General features: G+C 44.5%; 1 protein-coding gene across 1 annotated transcript; it reads left to right on the top strand.

Moving 5' to 3' along the window:
- Positions 1-14916: 14916 nt before the first annotated feature.
- On the top strand, positions 14917-19284 carry LOC310744868 (alpha-1-antitrypsin-like; the record flags this gene model as incomplete). Its single annotated transcript, XM_083576703.1, has 4 exons — positions 14917-15526; positions 15778-16048; positions 16675-16822; positions 19093-19284. The coding sequence occupies 4 exons, from the start codon at positions 14917-14919 to the stop codon at positions 19282-19284; spliced, it is 1221 nt and encodes a 406-aa protein (XP_083432829.1).
- Between the last annotated feature and the right edge of the window lie 877 nt (positions 19285-20161).

Raw genomic sequence — 20161 nt, 5'->3', positions numbered from 1 at the left:
CTAATGCCCCCTGGGAAACCCCAATCGTCACACCCGTCAAGCCTAATGGTTCGGTCCGCATCTGCGCAGACTACAAATGTACCATAAACAAGGCCCTCACGGCCCATGCATACCCAGTGCCAGTGGTCAGCCATGTCCTTGCTACCCTGGCTGGGTCGAAAATTTTTGGCAAGCTGGACCTGGCCCAAGCATATCAACAGCTGCCAGTAGATGAGGCCACAGCAGAGGCACAGATGATTGTGACGCACAGAGGAGCGTTCAGGGTAAAGCGGCTGCAATTCAGTGTCAGCGTGGCACCAGGCATATTCCAGAATCGAATGGACTCTCTCCTTAAAGGGATTCCTGGTGTCACCCCCTTCTTCGATGATGTGTTGATTGCCAGGCCCACACCCGAGGAGTTTGAGGACCGCCTCCGCACTGTTCTGCACCATTTCCAGACGGCGGGTCTCAAGGTGAAGCGGGAAAAATGTCTACTAGGAGTGCCTCAGGTGGACTTTCTGGGATTTATGGTGGACGCAGAAGGGGTCCACCCGACTAGGGACAAGGTACGGGCCATTTGTGATGCCCCAGCACCCAAGAACAAGACTGAACTTCAGGCCTTCTTGGGACTATTGAACTTTTACCATTCCTTCCTTCCCCACAAGGCAGCGGTAGTGGAGCCCCTACACAGACTCCTGGACAAGCGGGCCCCTTGGGTGTGGGGCCAGCGCCAGGAGGCCGCATTCCAGGCAGTCAAGGACTTGCTTGTTTCAAACTCGGTCTTGGCACACTTCGACGAGAGGCTGCCGGTGGTGCTAGCATGTGACGCCTCACCCTATGGCATTGGCGCTGTCCTGGGACACCAACTCCCGGATGGAAGAGAGGTACCGGTGGCATACTTTCCCCAGACACTCAATGCAACCAAGCGGAACTACTCGCAAATCGACAAGGAGGGTCTGGCAATCGTGAAGGGAGTAAAAAAATTCCCTTCACCGTGGTGACTGACCACAAGCCGTTGCTTGGCTTGTTTGCCCCCGAAAAGCAGACCCCCCAAGTGCTGTCTCCTCGCGTCCTCAGGTGGTCAATTTTCCTTGCCAGCTACCAGTATGCACTGATTCACCGCCCTGGGAAGGCGATGGGCCATGCGGACGCCCTCAGCAGGCTACCACTACCGGAAACAGGCCCCGACCAGCACCTGCACAAGAGGTTATGAGCCTGGAGCTGCTTCCTGAGCGCCCATTCAGGCACAAGAAGTTGCACACCATTCCAAGAAAGATAGGGTCATCTCCCAGGTCCTGGACTGGGTGTGGAGGGGATGGCCCAGCAGCAGCCCCGGGCCAGAATTCGCCGGCTACACAACCCGCAAGCATGAACTGTCGGCCCACAAGGGGTGCCTGTTATGGGGAAGCAGGGTAATTGTTCCCCAGCCCCTCCGCAAAAGGGTCCTCACAGCCCTACACGAGACACACCCAGGGGTAGTAAGAATGAAGGCCCTTGCCAGGAGTTATGTGTGGTGGCCGGGGATCGACGGAGAGATAGAGGCCTGGGTCAAACACTGCCAGGCCTGCCAAGAATCCTGCCCAGATCCCCCAAGGGCCCCAGTCCAGTCCTGGGAGTCCGCCCGAGCACCATGGTCACGCCTGCATGTGGACTTCGCTGGCCCCTTTCAGGGGAAAACATTCTTCATAGTGGTGGACTCCTACACCAAATGGCTGGAAGTCGCACTGGTACCATCCACTTCTACGTCCGCAGCCATCCGGGTACTACGCAGGCTGTTTGCAACCCACGGGCTCCCTGACACTCTCGTCTCAGACAACGGGACTGCATTTACGTCAGGAGAATTCCAAACCTTCACAGCACAGAACGCCATCCGCCACATCCGTTCGGCGCCATTCCACCCTGCCACTAATGGCCAAGCAGAACGCATGGTGCGGACCACCAAGGACACCCTTCGCCGCATGATGCAAGGGGATTGGGAGTACCGCCTTCCCACATTCCTTCTAGCACAGCACAGCACCCCCAGCTCAACGACTGCCCGGAGCCCCGCTGAACTACTAATGGGTCGGCGCCTTGCAATCAGATTGGACCGCTTTCACCCCAATAGAGCTCAGGATGAGGTAGTGGTGGGGGAAGGCAGGAATCCCCGGACCTTCGAGGCCCAGGACCCAGTGTATGCAAAGAATTTTGGGGCAGGCCCTGCATGGGTACCCGCCACAGTCACCAGGGTCACTGGCCCCGTGTCGTACGAGGTGCTAACAGATGGGGGGCAATGCTGGCGCCGCCACTGCGACCACATACGGCGACGATTCCCGGGAGAAAACCAGGAGGAGGAGGACAGGTCAGAGGAGTCCCAAGGGAACAGTGGGGCAGTGAGGCCCATAGAGCAGCAGGGGCAAGCAGGAGAGGCAGAATCAGTAAATACAGAGAGGACCCGTGAGGCCGAAAGGACACTGGAACCAGAACCACGACTGAGCGAGCCGGTTGCGCCAGACCATACAGCCCGATCACAGCCAGCATCCTTGGAACACGAGCCAGAACCTGAACCCCGGACCAGGGAACACCCCAGGCTGCAACGCACACATAGGCCGCCGGCGTACCTCGAGGACTATGAATGCGACCTCCCGGGCAGGACTGGAACTTAGAGGGGAGGGGTGTTATGTACTGAGTTGAATAGGATCCAAACTGCAGCAGTCTGATTGGTCCTAGAACAATAGGATCCAAAAGGCAGCAGTCCACAGGAGCCACTCAATCCAGCTCCAGGTGGAAGTGAATCCGCAACCTGATTGGCCTGCAGGAGAATCCCGGAATTAGCCAATCACGTGCAGCCCATTGTGTAAATAATGTATATAAAGCAGACATTCTGGAGGAACTTCCATTCCTCCTCACCACTATGAGCTGAATAAAGAGCGTGAAATCCACTCTCGACTCCGAGTATATTTCAAAAGTGGAAGCAGAATTACTTCTTAAAGGATCATTGTGAGCTACTTATGAATCATACCATGTCTCTCCCAAAATCAAGCAGGGGTAAATCTGCCAAGCCCATGTTCCCCTGGAAAGGAGACTCAGTTTCTTTCTCCTTGGGGGTGGAGCTCCCATCTTCTCTATGGAAGGACCTCCTTCCCTATGCACTGTGGGATTTTCTAGCTGCAAGTTTAGGAGCTGAGGAGGAATCTTTGGGTGGGGGGGGGGCCCAACTGGCCACAAGACTCCTCATTTTTTGCTACTTCATACTACTGAGACACATGTGCTTGGCAATGTTTCTGATTGCTTTAACTGACTTTTAGTCTGGGCAGGAAAGACGAATCTGGAGATGAGGTATAAATAGCTGAGGCAGTACAGTGGTATCTCAGAAGTCGATCGGATTTCATTCCGGAAGTCCGTTCAACTTCCAAAATGTTCAGAAACCAAGGCACAGCTTCTGATTGGCTGCAGGAAGCACCTGCAGCCAATCAGAAGCTGTGAAAGTCATGTCAGAGGTTCGGGTTCCAAAGAACGTTCACAAACCGGAACACTCACTTCCGGGTTTGCAACATTCGGGAGCCAAAACGTTCAATTCACAAGGCGTTTGGGATCCAAGGTCTGACTGTATTGGGTTAAGAGGTCATCTGATGCTGCCTTGAATATGGCCGTTGTGGTGCCCTTTAGGCTTGGCATGCACAATGGTGGGGTGTGTGTGCTGAGATAACAGGGTCACTCTTCACTTGTCTAGTTCACAAGGGTCTTGGAGAAAGGAGGAAATATTCCTTCCAATACTTTTCTCCATGTCCTGAAACATGCACAGGAGTGAGGAGTGACCTGGTTCCTCCCAGCTTGGGGAACTTTTCTGCACAGATTATATTCTGGTTAAGCTACAGTATATTCTGGTGCATTAGGCGAATGGGCATATAAGACGACCCCCCCAATTGGCAGCTGCTAATTTGGGGAGTCGACTTATAAGCCCAGTCTTATACACAGCAGCTTCGCTGGGCAGTGGCAGTGGGCGGCGGGCTCCTTGCCGGGAGGAAGCTGCCCGGTAAAGCTGCCCAGCGATGCTAAGCCGGCTTCGCTGGGCAGCTTCCTCCCGATGTGGAGCAGAGCCCGCCACACACTGCTGCTGCCCAGCAAAGCTGCCGCCGCCGCAGTGGGCGGCAGGCTCCGCTCTGCGCTGGGAGGAAGCCGCCCAGCGACGCCGGCTTAGCATCGCTGGGCAGCTTCGCCGGGCAGCTTCCTCCCAGCACGGAGCCCGCTGCCCACTGCCGCTGCCCAGTGAACCCATACCCAGTGTATAAGATGACCCCCGACTTTTTATTTTTTATTTTTTTGAAATAATTTTTATTAACAGACCAATCATATCACATTAATTCCAAATAACAAAGCCAAATTTCTATTTTTTGTTGAGGGTACCCATATTTCAAATTCTGAAAGGGATCCAATCATATTGTTGCTGCTGCTTTAATGTCCACAATTCTGTCCAAATGATGTTCACAATTCTATCCAATCCTTTCTTGTTGTTTTCCACATCTCTTTTTGTTGTTTTCATATATTTTTCCTTTCTCTTTGTGACCTCTGATAGTCTCCGCAAGCCAGTTGAAACAAATATTTGGAATCCTGTGTGGGTTTTTCCATTCATCCAAGAGTCATATTCAGACAGCTGCTGCTTTTCATCACTTCCATAAAAAAACACTCTTACCGTCTGCTCGTGAATCTTCTCAGGCCTGTGACTCCCTTTCTCGATCTTCTGAGGAGGTTCTGCCAGGAATCCAATATAATAACAAATCCTTAGCTTCCTCCTCCTCAGCCATCAGTCTTTCGACAAAACTTGCCAACATGGCAACTCTCTTTTTATTGCTGTGTCATTCCAAAAGCCCTTATTCTTTTCCAGATCTCCATAAGCCAAGCCTTTGGTTAATAATTCATTTTCACACAGTTTTTTAATCATCCTGCTTATGGTCAATTATGCAACGGTTCTTTCTTGGGGAGGGGTTATTAGGTAATCACATAAAGAAGCAAAAGAAAAGTCCCCCCCCGTCCAGTCCCGTTCCGACATACCGACCCTTTGATGTATCTTCTTCTTGATATATTCCTGTTGAATCCAACCCATCGCTCTACTTCACAGAGGTCACTTCAATTAGCAGTCTTAACTCCCGTTCTTCACTTGAAATATGTGCATTTGCTTCTCTCTAATTGTTTATATCGAACTCCTGCAACCAGTTCGCGTGATCAGAGACAGCGTCCGGGAGAGCTGACCCATGCGAGGGCTGTGCACCTAGTGCCCTCACCCCCCTTCTTTCAAACTCGGTGTGATTCATGGCAACAGTAGGCCAGGCAGTGTTTCCCCATTCCCTGGGGTAACAAGGGAGGCTGCATACTCCCATATCAGCCTCTTTATTGCCCCGTGTGAGCCGGAGAGATGGTATTGCCGGCCATCTTCCAATGCGCCCCTGGCGGCCCCCCACGACCCACGACTTTTTAGAGGATTTTCTGGGCTTAAAAAGTCGTCTTATACGCCGGAATCTATGGTAAGTATAATTTGGTTTGCAGATCCTGCAAGGAGCCATATTCAATAAAACTTTATCATTTCCACCACAAGTGGTTTCCCGAGTCGTCTACTGGTATATCGGTAAAAGTCCTTTGCACAGATGTTCTCCTTTGTTTTAAAAGAATGCCTTCATTCCATACTCTTGTGCACAATGAATACTACAAAGGTACTTAGAAAGGACAGAGAGAGAAAGCTTACCCTTTTTGTAAAGTTGATTTCCACCTGTCCAGAGTATTTTTTTTTAAAAAAAAAAAATTTGTTAACCGACCAAATCAAATCACATCACATCACATAAATTCCGAATTACAAAGCCGAATTTTAATTTTTTTGTTGGGGGTACCCATATTTCAAGTTCTGAAGGGGATTCCAATCATCTTACTGCTGCGTTAATATCCACAAATCTGTCCAAATAATGTTCATATTTCTATCCAGTCCTATCTTGCTGTTTCCACATCTCATCTTATTCATATATTTTTCTTTTTTCTTTGTGATCTCTTCTGATAATCTCCTTAAGCAAGTAAACACCAGTTATAATCCTGTTTGAATTTTTCCGTTCATCCAATCACCATATCGAGATGGTTTCCATATATCATCACTTCCATAAATAAAAGCACTCTTTCCATCATTAATCTTTGCAAATCTATCGCCTTATTTTAGTCCTCTGAAGAGGCTCGCCCGCAATATGAAAGCAGATCCATTCCTCCTCCCAGACATAAGTCTTTCGACAGAACTTGCCAAAATGGTGACACTGTTTTTTACTGCGTCATCCCAAAGCTCTTATACTTTCCACGATCTCCTTAAAACATGCTTTTGGTTAGAATATTATCTCCACACAGTCTTAAATCATCAGCTTAGGTCATTTAAGCGGCATTTCTGACTTGTGGGGGGGGGATTCTTGGTTAATCACATAGAGAAAAGAAAGGAAAGTTCCCCCCCCCATCCAGTCCTGTTGCCGACATACCGAGCCTTGGTGTGTCTTCTCATGATATATTCATGTTTATCCGACCCGTCTTCTTTCTCAGAGATCTCTTCAATTAGCAGTCTTTACTCCCCATTCTTTCTTGAAATATGTGCATTAGCTTCCTCCTAATTGTTTCTTTTGAAGTTGCTGCAGCTAGAGGCGCGAATCAGAGACAGCGTCCAGGAGAGCCGAGGTCCACACAAGGGCTTTCTGCCTAGTGCCCCCAACCCCTCCAGTTTGGGGGTGGTATGGGGCACAGCAGGCAAGGGCAGTCCCCCCCCCACTCGCTTGGGGGGGCGGGAGGCTGCTGACTCCCATCACAGCCTCTTAATTACCTCCTGTGGGTCGGAGAGATGTTATTGTTGGCCATCTTCAAATGCGCCCCTAGTGGCACCCCCTGGCCAGAGTATTTTGCCCCAATGCATCCTCCACTGTCTTCAGTTTCCCTTTGTCCGGCAGAACAAACCAGGTGACAGCACCTCCTCTGTAGGGAAGTTCCACTAACCAGCAAGACAGGGGTTCATCGCGGAGATAATTGAGAGTCTCGGTTTTGCGCATCATCTTGACTTTCAAAGTTGTCTTTGCATAGACAAAAAAGGCTTCTTCCCAGGTAAAACGAGCTTCAAAAGGGTTCTCCCAGTTGTCTTGAGAGAAAAAGAATAGGTAACTGCCTATTTGAGGATTAACCTTCTAGCATGAAAGCAATGCGTCACATCAGGCAAGTGCAGTCAAAGGAGAAAAGCTACCAAGTGCAAGTCTACAGACCTTTGAAGTTTTAGAAGACAGAAAGGAAAAGACAAAAGGGGAAAAGCAGGGTCCCATGGGCCAAAATGTGGACTAACTAGAGGGGCACTGTTTCCTTTGGTAGAAGCATCCAGGGACAGGAAATTTGGTGCCCTACAGATGTTATGCCCTAGCTGGCATGGTCAGGGATGGTGGAAGATGTAGTCCCAGAACATCTGTAGGGGCAGAGCTTTGTCACCCCTCCCTCAACCCTTGCCCTTCTTTAAAATTGTAATATTTCAATGAACTTATGTATTTTGGAACTTTCAACTCTTTTATACTTTACAAACTCTCAAAAATTGGTCTGTAATATACTATTACAAAAATCTGTTCAAGACATGCAACTTTAAAGCCACCCATTTGAAAGTGATAACTTTTCCACCATTGCCTGCCAGATTATGTACTTTAGAGAGTAAATGTTCCTTTTTTTGTCATTCCTGCTATCTTCAGGTGATTAAGCAATTCAAAGCATTAAATAATTGTTACTTATATTTTTTCAACATACCTTTGAAGTAGACATAGTTCGCAAGAAACATACTAGTGCCTTGAGCTATGTTTCTAACCATTTTGGTTATTTTCCCACGAGTTTTCTTCTTCACATAATCATTTATCTGCTTTTCAGTCACTACATTTTCTTTGAAGTCAATAGCAAAGATCTCAGAATTGTAGAAACTTTGGAGATCATTATTGTACTTAGTGGCTATTTTGAGGCCCTTAGTTAAGTAGAAGGTATTCCCTATGTTCATTTTGCCTGCTTTTTTTGAAGTGGTCAGCACCTTAAGGAGATGTTGAAAACCTGTATGTATCCTGCTTGTGTCAATTGTCGTCAATCCAAGTCCGCTGTAGATCTGATTTTGGGTTTTAGACTTAGCACCCAGGCGAAGTGCTGAGAAAGCCATGGAGATACTCACAGGAGAGAATAAAATATTTTTGGCACCTTGACGTGAAGTTATGTGTTTGGAAAATTTAAATGCAAAGTCAGCAATGCTGGAAGCTAGCTTTTCTTGAAGTGGATCTTTATCTCCATGACCATTGTGGACTTGAAGGACAATCAGTAACAAGGAGAAATGGATGGCGAGTTTCATTGTGATTTGAGATTTGCTTAAAACAAACAAACAAACAAACAAACCGAACATAACACAACACAGAATATGTTAGCACTCTCCTTTATAAACCCACTGAAAGGAATTCATTTTGATCAAAAGCAAAATTCATTGGGAATGAGACACTCTTATTTGTGACTGTGGCCCAGTTCTACAGAACTATGTAACAGAAATAATTCACTCTGCATACAGGGATGCAACCCACCATCTCCAGCAGGTTTGCGTGATCTCCTCCCTTCCCCAGCACCAGTGCAAGGTGTGCTAGTTTAAGGAGGGTCCTGTGGAGATGGTATACAGCCTCAATAGAACCTATTCCTATTCCTAACGTTACTTGCGTTTAAGAATGGCAGATAGCCTCTTAAAAACAGCCACTTCAGCAAGGGAACACAGGGCTTGAGATTAAGCCCACACACCTTCATGAGCTATCTAGTTTACCTCCTACTGCTTTTGCCTGCAATTTCGTTCTATAGTTCTACCCCCCCCCCAAAAAAAAAAATTGGCCAATCATAAACATTTCCACCCTTGTCCCTTTTGGATCATGAATTGTGAACAAACGTTCCACGGATCCTATTTTATACCTAAAGTGGGTTTATTATAAAATGTTCCCTGGTACCTTGGCATTTGGTCTGAGGGGCCTGAGATGTGTGGTTTTCACTCTTGCCCATAGAGTAAGCTCTCTTGCTGGGTTGCATTCAGTTTATGGCCCTGGCTAACTTCTACTTCCTGCTGCAGCAGGAAGGTAAGGGCAATTAGGCAACGACACCTAGCTGGTTTGAAAAACACAAAAAGGACAAAACTGCCTTGGCTGCCCAGTTGGAAGAGAGATGGCAGTGGGGTGTGTGTGTGCGGAGCGTGACCTTGTTGGCTCTCCCTGAGGTTGTTGAACACAGTAGCTTTCTGGATTGGCCCGGGGAGATGGCAGATGGGGTGGGAGCACTGTATTGTTGCACCCTACCCAGTCTCTGAGATTATTCCCTCCCCAGGTGCGGGGCTGGGGCGGCGGAAGCCCGAGCTTCCCCCACTCCCTGCCTTCAGAACAGGCTGCTATCCACAAGCCGTGGGAGAGCTGCGCGAAGCCAGAAGCCTGGGGCGTGCTGAGCTGAGCGCGCCCCAAGCTTCTGGGTGCAGGCAAGCTCAGCTCTCCCACGGCTTGCGGACAGCTTCCAGAAGCCTGGAGAGCGAGAGGGATCGGTGCGCACCGACCCCTCTCCCTCTCCAGGCTTCAGCGAAAGCCTGCATTCTCCCCATAGGACGCACACAGATTTCCCCTTCAAAATATGGTACTTTATAACCGGTTTTAAAGAGAATTAATTGCTGAAATCTTTAACATGGACCAATGCTTACTCTTACACTACAGTTTATATTCAGAAACCAATGAACCTCTTAACTTCAGAACAGAGTTTGTATTATATCTCATATTGCCTGATCAACCTGGACTATTGATAACCACCATCTCGACTATACTTGTTACACAGAGGGCTCAAAGGAACTTAACGGCAGAATTAAAAAGATGAGCATAAATAAAAATAAGCAGGTTTTGACATCCTAAAAACTCTGTAGATGCAGGAGACAGCCTTCTTCAACCAACTGGGAATCCCACAGAATTGCGAATATTGAATTAGATGGGAAAGTGGCTCTTTGAGGCTGGGTTAGACAACATTGTGTCACTGTAGTCATTGTTCTCAAAAGATGAACCAGCTCTGAAAGTCCATTGTCCCTAGTTAAAACCTTCCTGATTAATCATCTTTGATTGACTGACTACCTGCTCATACTACTTTTTATTATTATTATTTCTTCCTACAAATCTATTTAAGATCAGATCTTAGCATTGCTCATCTCTCCATTGCTGTACACGCATGTTGATGTGCTTCGTTGTTAAATCGCCCCTATGCTTTCTAATAAATTCCATCTTTTCCTACAATCTCTGTGTGGGCACACTTTTGTAACCTGGTAGGGTTCAAATAGACACACACAGGACAATGCTTAGTTTTGCTCCAGCTACACATCCTTTGTGGGGAGTGTTTCTGCAGGATCACATGGGTGTCCAAATATACATGTCTGTCCAACCATCCCTCCCATTAACAATGGTCACCCTCTGGTTAAAAGTGACAACAACTGGCCCTACTTAAAAATACCCAAAAGTAAAATTGACTTGGGCAGAATATTCTACAATCAGGTTATTTCAGCGGCTGGCAGCAATAATGTTTTGTTTTCATCTTTGCTGTGCTGTTTACTGGGGGATGAAAGTGCCACAGTCTGATCCTCCACACCAAGGGAGTCTTTAGCATATGTTCCACCGGGGTGCAAAGATCCACCCAACACCCCCAAATTTAGTTTAGCCCCCAAATTAACTTTTATTATGCTTATGTCAGACACCACGCTTACACCTTAACTCTTGTTTACAAAAGAAGGGAGGGAAAAGAAACAAACTTTTTTTATTTGCTCATTTATTTTATAATGCACTTATACTCATTGAGTCTGACAAGTGCCGCCGTTGTGAATGACAAGCGCCGCCGCTGACGCAGCGCATCTTTCGTAAATGAGTGCACAAAGTTGAAAGTCCTTTAGTAAAACAGTAGGGATACATTTCGGTAATGCCCAGGTATATATGTATTTTGTTTTTCTAGCATGATCAAAATTATTTATTATTTCATAACAGGTAGATAATTAAGAGCTTAGGCAGCTTCAGCAGCGGCCCTGCTCCACACTGAACCAGCACTTGTCAAGACGTGGCTTTAACCAAACTGAGGTCAGTGAGCACATAGAGATTTCCATCATTTCCTCCTGAAACCCAGGAGAGCATTGATCACAGATGAACAAGCTCTTCAAAAAAAAAAAGCGCTAACTAAATAAATAATGCATGAATTATGCCAAATGTTTTAAAATGTCAAACTGGCACTTTCCATTGTGCAGAAGCTGAGGGTCACATAAACAGCTACATCCACCTAGAATTCAATTAACCTTCCCACCATAAACTCATCCCAGTTATGCGTCCTGATCTTGCTGAGAGCATTGAAGCTGTAACATTTCCGTGTTCTGATGAATACTTATCAGATGCTCTACCCTCCATGCTTATCTCATCTTCCTATATGTGTTCTGTGCCCATTTAGATTGCAAGCGTGCATACTGTGCCTCTAACGCTTGTTCTGTTTGTTCTGCTAGTTTCACTGTCCATTAGTTCCACTTTCCCTATTCTTGTGCCAGCCTATTATACCAGTATATCAACTTAGTAGAGTTCCACACGACCCTATATCCTTGATGTATCTATTTCCCCCCTTCTCCTAATTTAGTTAGGTACCTTCAGCAATGAGCAATGTTTGCCTCCTTGGCAGCCCATTGAGGCATCTGGCCTTTTCTCCTTCTGCCGGCAGCTATGAATTATGCTTAAAATAACCTTGAGAGAGCAGAACCTAGTATTCAAATAATTTCAATCAATAGTGGGGGCTTCAGACATGCTTCACATCCATTCCCAAAACAACAACAACAAACATATGGTTACATGAAACATACTCAATAAACACACAAGACGTAACTGGCTGTACTTTTGAATAAATAAGGTATACTATTCATTGACCCTGATGTTGGGAAAGATGGAGGGCACAAGGAGAAGGGGACGACAGAGGACTTGATGGTTGGACAGTGTTCTTGAAGCTACCAGCATGAGTTTGACCAAACTGCGGGAGGCAGTGGAAGACAGGAGTGCCTGGTGTGCTCTGGTCCATGGGGTCACGAAGAGTTGGACATGACTAAACAACTAAACAACAACAACAACAACATCATTCATTGTATCAAATTGTAGATTTCAACGGAAGTCTCATAAAGTTCAACGGAAAAAGCAGAAGACCCAGTGGATCAGTTCATTCTCTAGTCAGTTCATGCATAAGGTTCATACAATGAATAGTATACCTTATTTATTCAAAAGTACAGCCAGTTACATCTTGTGTGTTTATTGAATATTTATCACATCCATTCCCATCTACCTTCCAGCTTGGCCATAGCACCAAAACTGCCTTGGCTGCCCAGTTGGAAGAGAGATGGCAGTGGGAGGGGGTGCAGAGCGTGACCTTGTTGGCTCTCCTTGACCTCTCTGAGGTCGTTGAACACAGTAGCTTTCTGGATTGGCCCGGGGAGATGGGGGGTGGGGTGGCAGCACTGTATTGTTGCACCCCACCCAGTCTCTGAGCTTCAGCCTACAGCCCTTCCACGTTTTGCTGCTGCTGAAACCAATTAGATCAGGGCCTGTTTACTTATTCTTTTCGTTACAAACATGTCCTGCTCTAATTGGCTGCTGCAGTGGTAGTTGGAGGTTAGCTACCTGTTCTGATCCGATTGGATCCAGATGTCCATGTCTACATGGGCTCGACTCAGCTATGCAGCTGCATCCAATTCCAGTGAGTTGAAGTTTGATCCTGGGATTTAGGACAGTGGAGCCCCCTGGGAATGGGGAATCTTATCAGTGGAACGGACAATGTGTTACAATTCAGTGAGATTAAAGGGAGGATGTGGAGAGTAGCAGTCCCTCTGGAAAAGCAAATAAAATAAAATAAAAAATCTTTAGAGCAGAAACAAGTTTTCAGTTCCTTTGAAACTGATCCAAATGATGAAACCTTTAACTTGGACCCAGGTCTACCCTTGCAATTTAATTTATATATTCAGTGATCAAGAAAATGGTTGGTTTCTGATCATAAATTAGTGGCTTTCTAGCACAGCATCCTTTTCTCAGCGATGTCAACTCGATGCCTCTTGCAAATAAGCAAGCACAAGAGTACTCTTCCCTCTTGGTTTCATACTGCCTCTGAAAGTGAAGGCAAAGCATAGCCATCTTGGTTGGTGGCTATTAACAGCCCTCTCCTCCATGAATTTTTCTAATCCTATTTTGAGGCCATCCAAGTTGGTGTTCTTTACTGCCTCTTGAGGGAGCAAGTTCCATAGTTGAACTGTGTGCTGAGAGAAGAAGTCCTTTCTTTTATCTGTCCCGAACCTTCCCCATTCAGTTTCTCACTCGCCTTTTCTCTAAACAAAAAAGTCCCACATGCTGCAATTTTTCTTCATACAGGAGCTGCTCTTCGTCATTTCTGAACCTGTTCTGCCTTTGCAGTATCCATTTTGAGGTGAGGCAGCCGGAACCGTACACAATATTCCAAATCATCTTGGGGGGAAAGTACAAGTGGAGTGCCACAGGATTCTTTTCTGGGTTCATTGTTGCTCAACATTTTTATAAGTGGCCTGGATGAAGGGATTGAGGGGGATGCTAATCAAATCTTCAGATGGTTCCAATCTGGTAGGGGGAGCTAATGCCACTGAAGATATAATGGGCATTCAAGATTTCCCTAACAGATTGGAATACTCAGCCCAAACTAACAAAGTGAATTGTAATAAAGATAGATTTCAGGTTCTGTACTTAGGCAGGAAGAAACAGCTGTAAAAAAATAAGATAGGAACACATGGCTTGCCTGCAATATATGTGAAAAAGAACTAGGGGTCTTCATAGACCACTAGGAAAGTGTGATGAAGCAGGAAAAAAAAAAGCTAATGCTATTCTAGGTTGCATCAACAGAAGAACTGTGTCCAAATCAAGAAAAGCATACAGTCGTACCTTGGAAGTCAAACAGAATTCGTTCCAGAAGTTGAAAAGTTTGACTTTCAAAGTGCAGCTTCTGATTGGCTGCAGGAAGCTCCTATTTATTTATTTATTTATTTATTCTATTTATGGAAAAGCAACATTTCCCTCTTCTTACACAGCTCAGTAGTTAGGCCACATCTATTTTTTCCCCTTCCAAATAATGACCTCATGAACTTAATGGTTGCTGCTGTGGCTAGTTAGCTGTTCTGATCTAATTGGCTGCTGCAGGAGGAGGGAGATGCTATCCGGAGTTATAAATTGAAAGCACCTGAAAAAAAACCTGCTGTTCAAGCAAGACGGGAGTCTCAGAATCTCAGCCCAAACAATCAAGCATCAAGTGCCAAGCGGCACTTGGGAACACTTCCAGAAAACCCAGGTCTGTACAAAAGGGATGGGCTCTGTCTGAACCTGAATGGGAAAAGACAGTTTAAAATGATTGCCGGGGGAAAGTGTGCAGGATCTGAAGAGTGCCTGGTTCAGATTAAATCATCCATTAGGGATGAGGGTGAAAATGTTTATGATACCCTAAAGGAATAGTCCTAGGTGATAAATCTGCAGGATCACTTACCGTAACAACATTCCAAGGAAGCCAAAGCAAAGTTCAGGGATGATTGTTCTGGCAGCATTGATTCGAGGCCGCAGTTTCTGCTTTCTGTTATGGGCCTTCTTTGGCTTGAGATGTCTATGTCTATGGCTTGAGATGTCTTTGGCTTGAGATGTCTATGTCATCACTGTGGTAGCTCTGTGTGAGATGAACACAGTTCAACTTCGATTGTCCAGTGACCTTGGATATCGTGAGGACACTTGGTGTTTTGCCTTAGTAGAAAAGAACTCATGCAGCTAGTAAGCTAATAGACACTACCCAACTGCAAACATTCTTCATTATGTCATGGTAATGAGAAATTTTTAATGTGATTCTTTCTGTATAGACTACTTCCAGAGGAAAACAATGTCTCATACCTACCTATATGTGCTTCTTGCTGGGCTCTGTGTTTTTCCCCACTGCCACTATACTTTTGAACGCCAGGAAGACCATGGCAGTGATCTACCCTCTTTGAAGATAGCCCGAGGAAATACTGGATTTGCCTTTAGATTATACCACCGGCTTGCTTCCGAAACTCCTCACGATAACATTTTCTTTTCACCTTTGAGCATTTCCACTGCGTTTGCCATGGTGTCACTGGGAGCTGGAACCACCACGCTGAGTGAGCTTTTGTCAGGACTTGGCTTTAGCCAGTCAGATATCAGTGAGCAGGAAATACACGAAGGTTTCCGCCATCTCTTCCAGATGCTAAGCAACCCCAATGGTGAAATCCACTTGAGCATTGGGAATGCCCTATTCGCAGATGACCAAGTGCAACTCCTAGACAAGTTCTTGGATGATGCAAAAACTTTTTATGAGACAGAAGTTTTGCCAACTAATTTCAAAAATCCTGAGGAAGCTGAAAGTCAAATCAATAGCTACATTGAAAAGAAAACTGATGGGAAATTAGTCAATGTTTACAAGAAGCCTGACCCAGAGGCTGTAATGGTTCTTGTAAATTATATCTTCTTGAAAGGTAAGTCATGAGGACTTGTTTTATACACTGTTGTAAGTTCTTTTTGCTTATTCCTGCACTAAAATCCACTAGGAATACCTAAGACTGAATTTCCAGAAATGAAAAAAAATAGTTTTTATTGTTCCAAAAAGTCATATTCCTTTTAGAGTTTGTGAAATGGCTTTTTACCTTAAGCATGGTCTTATTTTGGCTCTCTTCCTCCTGCTCTCTGTCTCCAATGACCTGTATGCTGTTGTTGTTCTTTCCATAAGCCTTTTGGGAAAAACCTTTTGATTCTCAGAAGACAAAAGAAAATGACTTCTTTGTGGATGAACGAACAACGGTCAAAGTCCCGATGATGAACAAAAACAGCCAGTTCGAGACTTACCGTGATAACATCCTATCCTGTCAGGTTGTGAAGCTCCCTTACAAGGGCCATGCTTCAGCATTATTTATTCTTCCTGACCAAGGGCAAATGGAGCAGTTGGAAAATGCTCTTAACGAAGACGTTTTGTTAAAATGGATGAATTCACTGAAACCACGGTAAGTGAGCATGGAGTCATGGAAAGAGTGTTGCACTTGAATATATCAATTCCGTTGGTTATAGCACAGTGCTGATAATGCCAAGCTTCTTCTTTGGTGATCACTAATAGCCGAGTAAGATTTTCTTCCATATACACGATTTTAACAATGAGTCCGCAAAGTGATTGTGGAGGCCAATTCTGGATCCACGATTGCAGGCTCAATCCCTGTATGAGACAGATGCATAGTCCTGGATTGCAGGGGTTTGGAATAGATGAACCTCAACGTCCATCCCAACTCTACAATTCTATGATCCTATGTGTGCATATATAGAGATCTTAATACATTCTTTCAGCTTTATCTAGTTGTAGTCCTGCTCAGAGCACATCCATTAAAATTAATGGAGATATTTTAGTCTTGCCTATTAATTTCAAGGGGTCTGCTCTGAGTAGGACTAGCACTGGATATAACCCCATTGTTATAAAAATCTATTTATTGTGGTCATTGGCTACTATTTTTTTTAATCTTGTGCTTTTAGCAATAATTGACAGCCCCTTTTAATCTAGCCATATTGTAAATTTCCATTATTTGCCTTATGCATTTTTCTCAAAGTGTACCTCACCAGCCTCTGATTCCTCTTTCAACAGGAGAATACATCTATTTCTTCCAAAGTTTTCAATCTCGGGCAGCTATTCTGTCAAAGAGCTATTAAGAAAAATGGGTATTACTGACGTATTCACAAACAGAGCAGACCTCTCTGGATTTACTGGGAACCCTGATCTGAAGGTTTCCAAGGTAGGCGTCTCAAAATCAATCACGTTGATCCAAAGGCTCTTTATTTTATTTCACCCTACATTTTGAGTCAAATGTTTTAGAGTGCTTGCACCACAATCCCATCTCCCATGAAGAGGAGGAGCCAAAAAATACTTAAATACTTGGTATTCCAGCTGTGCTGATGAAGAGGCACCACAAACTGTTTGATGACAGTTGAGGAAAAGCCCCAGGTCTTCTAACAGAACTGGTGGAGAAACCCTTAAGCCCCGGCTAACATCATATAAATAACACAGTATGCATAAAAACAGGCATCAATTAATTAAAATGCATCCTAAAATTAATTCAGACAAATTAAAATCTGGACAAGTGGCACTTATCAGGTTAAGACTGAGAGTGGTTAGTACTTGCCAGGACCAACTGTTTTCACTGATCATATAAGGACCTGTGAACAGGCTGGGAGGCCCCCTTCATGCTTGTTCTTATACAAAGGAAAATAATTATGCACCAAATTCATCTTGTCTGACTTCCTCCCATGGCTTCCAATTCCAATCAATCGTCATCTTGCATATCATTATTTTTCCTCTATAAATTTCAAATCTTATTTATGAACAGATTGTCCAAATTTAACCCATCATAAATGTTACAACCCTGCTAATGTTTTGACATATTTGCAGTGTTCTTTAACATATTCTATAAATGTTATCCAATCCTGTGAAAAAAATTTATCATCTTGTTGCCTAATCCTCACGGTAAATTTTGCCATTTCGGCATAGTCTATCATCTTCGCTATCCATTCTTCCTTCGTTGGTGTACCTTCTTCTTTCCATTTTTGGGCATGCAGCATTCTGGCGGCCGTGGTAGCATACTTAAACAATCTCTTTAGGTTCTTTGGTATCTCTTCCCCCACTATTCCGAGCAAACAGGCTTCTGGTTTTTTATGAAAGGTTATCTTAAATAGTTTTTAAAACACATTATAAATCATTTCCCAGAAGTCTTTTGCCCTTCTACAAGTCCACCACATATGCAAAAAGGTGCCGTCATTATCTTTACATTTCCAGCATACTTTTGTGGAGATTTTATACATCTTTGCAATCTTAACTGGGGTTAGGTACCAACGATACATCATTTTCATGTAGTTTTTTACCTTATTTCATGCATCTACAGGTTCATTATCATCCTGATCTATTTGTCCTCCTGTCTTCTTCATCTCTACTTGGTCTCTTTATCTTTAAATGCCCCCCCCTTCAATAACATTTCTGCCTCGTTTGGAAACCTACATCTTTGTTTTTTCCCTTTATGAGTAAAAATGAAATGCCTTCTGGAATACTCCCATCTGTATCTTATTCTGTTACTTCTCAAGGTTTCTGTCAGAGCTTTATAGCTGGCTCTTTTTTTCAATATTCTCATCAGGATTTCTTTCAAGATGATCACCCTTTGGTTATCAATCTGGAACTTCTTCTCATAGTTAGTCTATAGAGTGAGCAAGGTCTCAACTAAAGAAGACTGGCAACTTAAGTTGACAGAATATGCACAACTGGCAGACTTAACGTATAGAATAAGAGAAAAATAAGATTGGAAAACATTTACTGATTATATGGAAAATAACTGTGTACAGCTGAAAATGCTGGCAGCAGTAAGATAAATTCAACAGTGTGAATAATCGTTGACAGATGGAATAATGGAAAAGCAATTGAAATAATTTTTGAAAAATATACAAGGATACAAGATATGCAAAATGAACCATGGAAAGGGAAGAAGGGAAGTCATTGATATTTTATGTAAAACGTTTAGTTGAAATTGTAAAATAGAAAATTTAATAAAAATTATATATACACCACTCAGATCCAATTCTACCCCCCCCCCTCCATTGATTAAGACTCTTACATGAACAGATAGATAATAATTGGGAGATCTAGTCAAACATATATTTGTTCATGCCATGCATCACAATCATGATCAAAGTAACCTTGGGCTTACTTTGAAAATGTGAGACCAGATTTCATCTTGAAAAGAGTAAAACTTGTGATGCATTTTTGAACTAACCCTAGCAATGGTGAGGAAGAAGAGAAAGTGTACAGTCTCCTGAGGACAAATTCTTGAATAACTGGAGGCGTGCACAATACCCTCATGATTGGTGGGAAAGAGAGATTAATACATCATAGTTGTGAGAAATGACAACATGAATATTGTCTCGCATACCCTCTTCTGCTTGCAAGGGCCAGGACCATCTCTGTCTAATCATAAGATATTGGCCTATGTTGGAGACTAATTCTTAATTGTCTCGCTGGCAGGCTTTTCACGAAGCTGTTCTGAATGTCCACGAGGCTGGCACTGAAGCTGCAGCTGCCACTGCAGTGGAAGCAGTTGGGCGGAGCAAGCCTCTTATAGTGAGGTTCAACACGCCCTTCCTCGTTCTTATATTCCATGACATCACCAAATCCATCTTGTTCATGGGAAGAGTTGCAAACCCTCAGAAGAAGTAATTACACAGCTAGGATACATTTGCATGACTTACAATTATGTTCTGGTTTAGTGTACAATGTGTATGAAATTGTATTTTGAGTTAAGGCCGCTATTGGCACAAATTATTAAACAACTGAAGCATTCATGGCATTGTTGTTGTTGTTTTAGGTTGACTAGCTATTGCTTATTGTAATTCAAATGATGTTTGCCCAAGGTGGACTTGAAGTGCTTGAAACCCAAGAGCGATTTCACACATATGTCGTCATTATTTTATTTATTATTTTATTTTATTATGAACATTCACAGCCTGACTTTCATCTTGGGCAGCATAAAAAACAACAAAAATACAGCACACAAGATTACCTTAAAACACAAGAATGAACACACACGAAAACTTGCATAGCAATTTTACACAACGCCGCTGTCACACTTGAACAGGGGGCGAATTTGCCACACCCTGATTCCCCTGGGAAAGAAAACACAGGTGAGCTCCCTCGGAGGTGCTGTGCTGCTAACCCATGTGCAAGCTGTTAGAAAAACGCCCACCCGGGAGGCTTGCCAGCTCCCAGACCCACCGGAGCATTTATCCGGAGGTCCACTCTCTGGCTGGAACTTTGCTTCAGGATGAGAACAGAAATTGGGCTCCGGTGGCGCAGCAGCAGTAGGAGGCCCCATTAGCTAAAGTTCAGGTTAAGAACAGTTTCAGGTTAAGTACGGATCTCCGGAATGAATTAAGTACTTAACCTGAGGTACCACTGTATTCAGGGCTGTGTAGGAAATTGCCTTTCAGGCAAATTGGCTATGGCCTGAGGGTTTTGTTTACATCATAGCAATCATCACATGTTTGGTGGTCTAGACACTGGATAACCTTGGTCTTGGCTGGACGGGGCGTTTGTA

Source organism: Podarcis filfolensis (genome assembly GCF_964270895.1).
Source record: "Podarcis filfolensis genome assembly, chromosome: 1".
Taxonomy (NCBI): Eukaryota; Metazoa; Chordata; class Lepidosauria; order Squamata; family Lacertidae; genus Podarcis; species Podarcis filfolensis.
The sequence above is the reverse complement of the archived record's forward strand: the minus strand, read 5'-3'. Positions and strand labels throughout refer to the sequence as shown.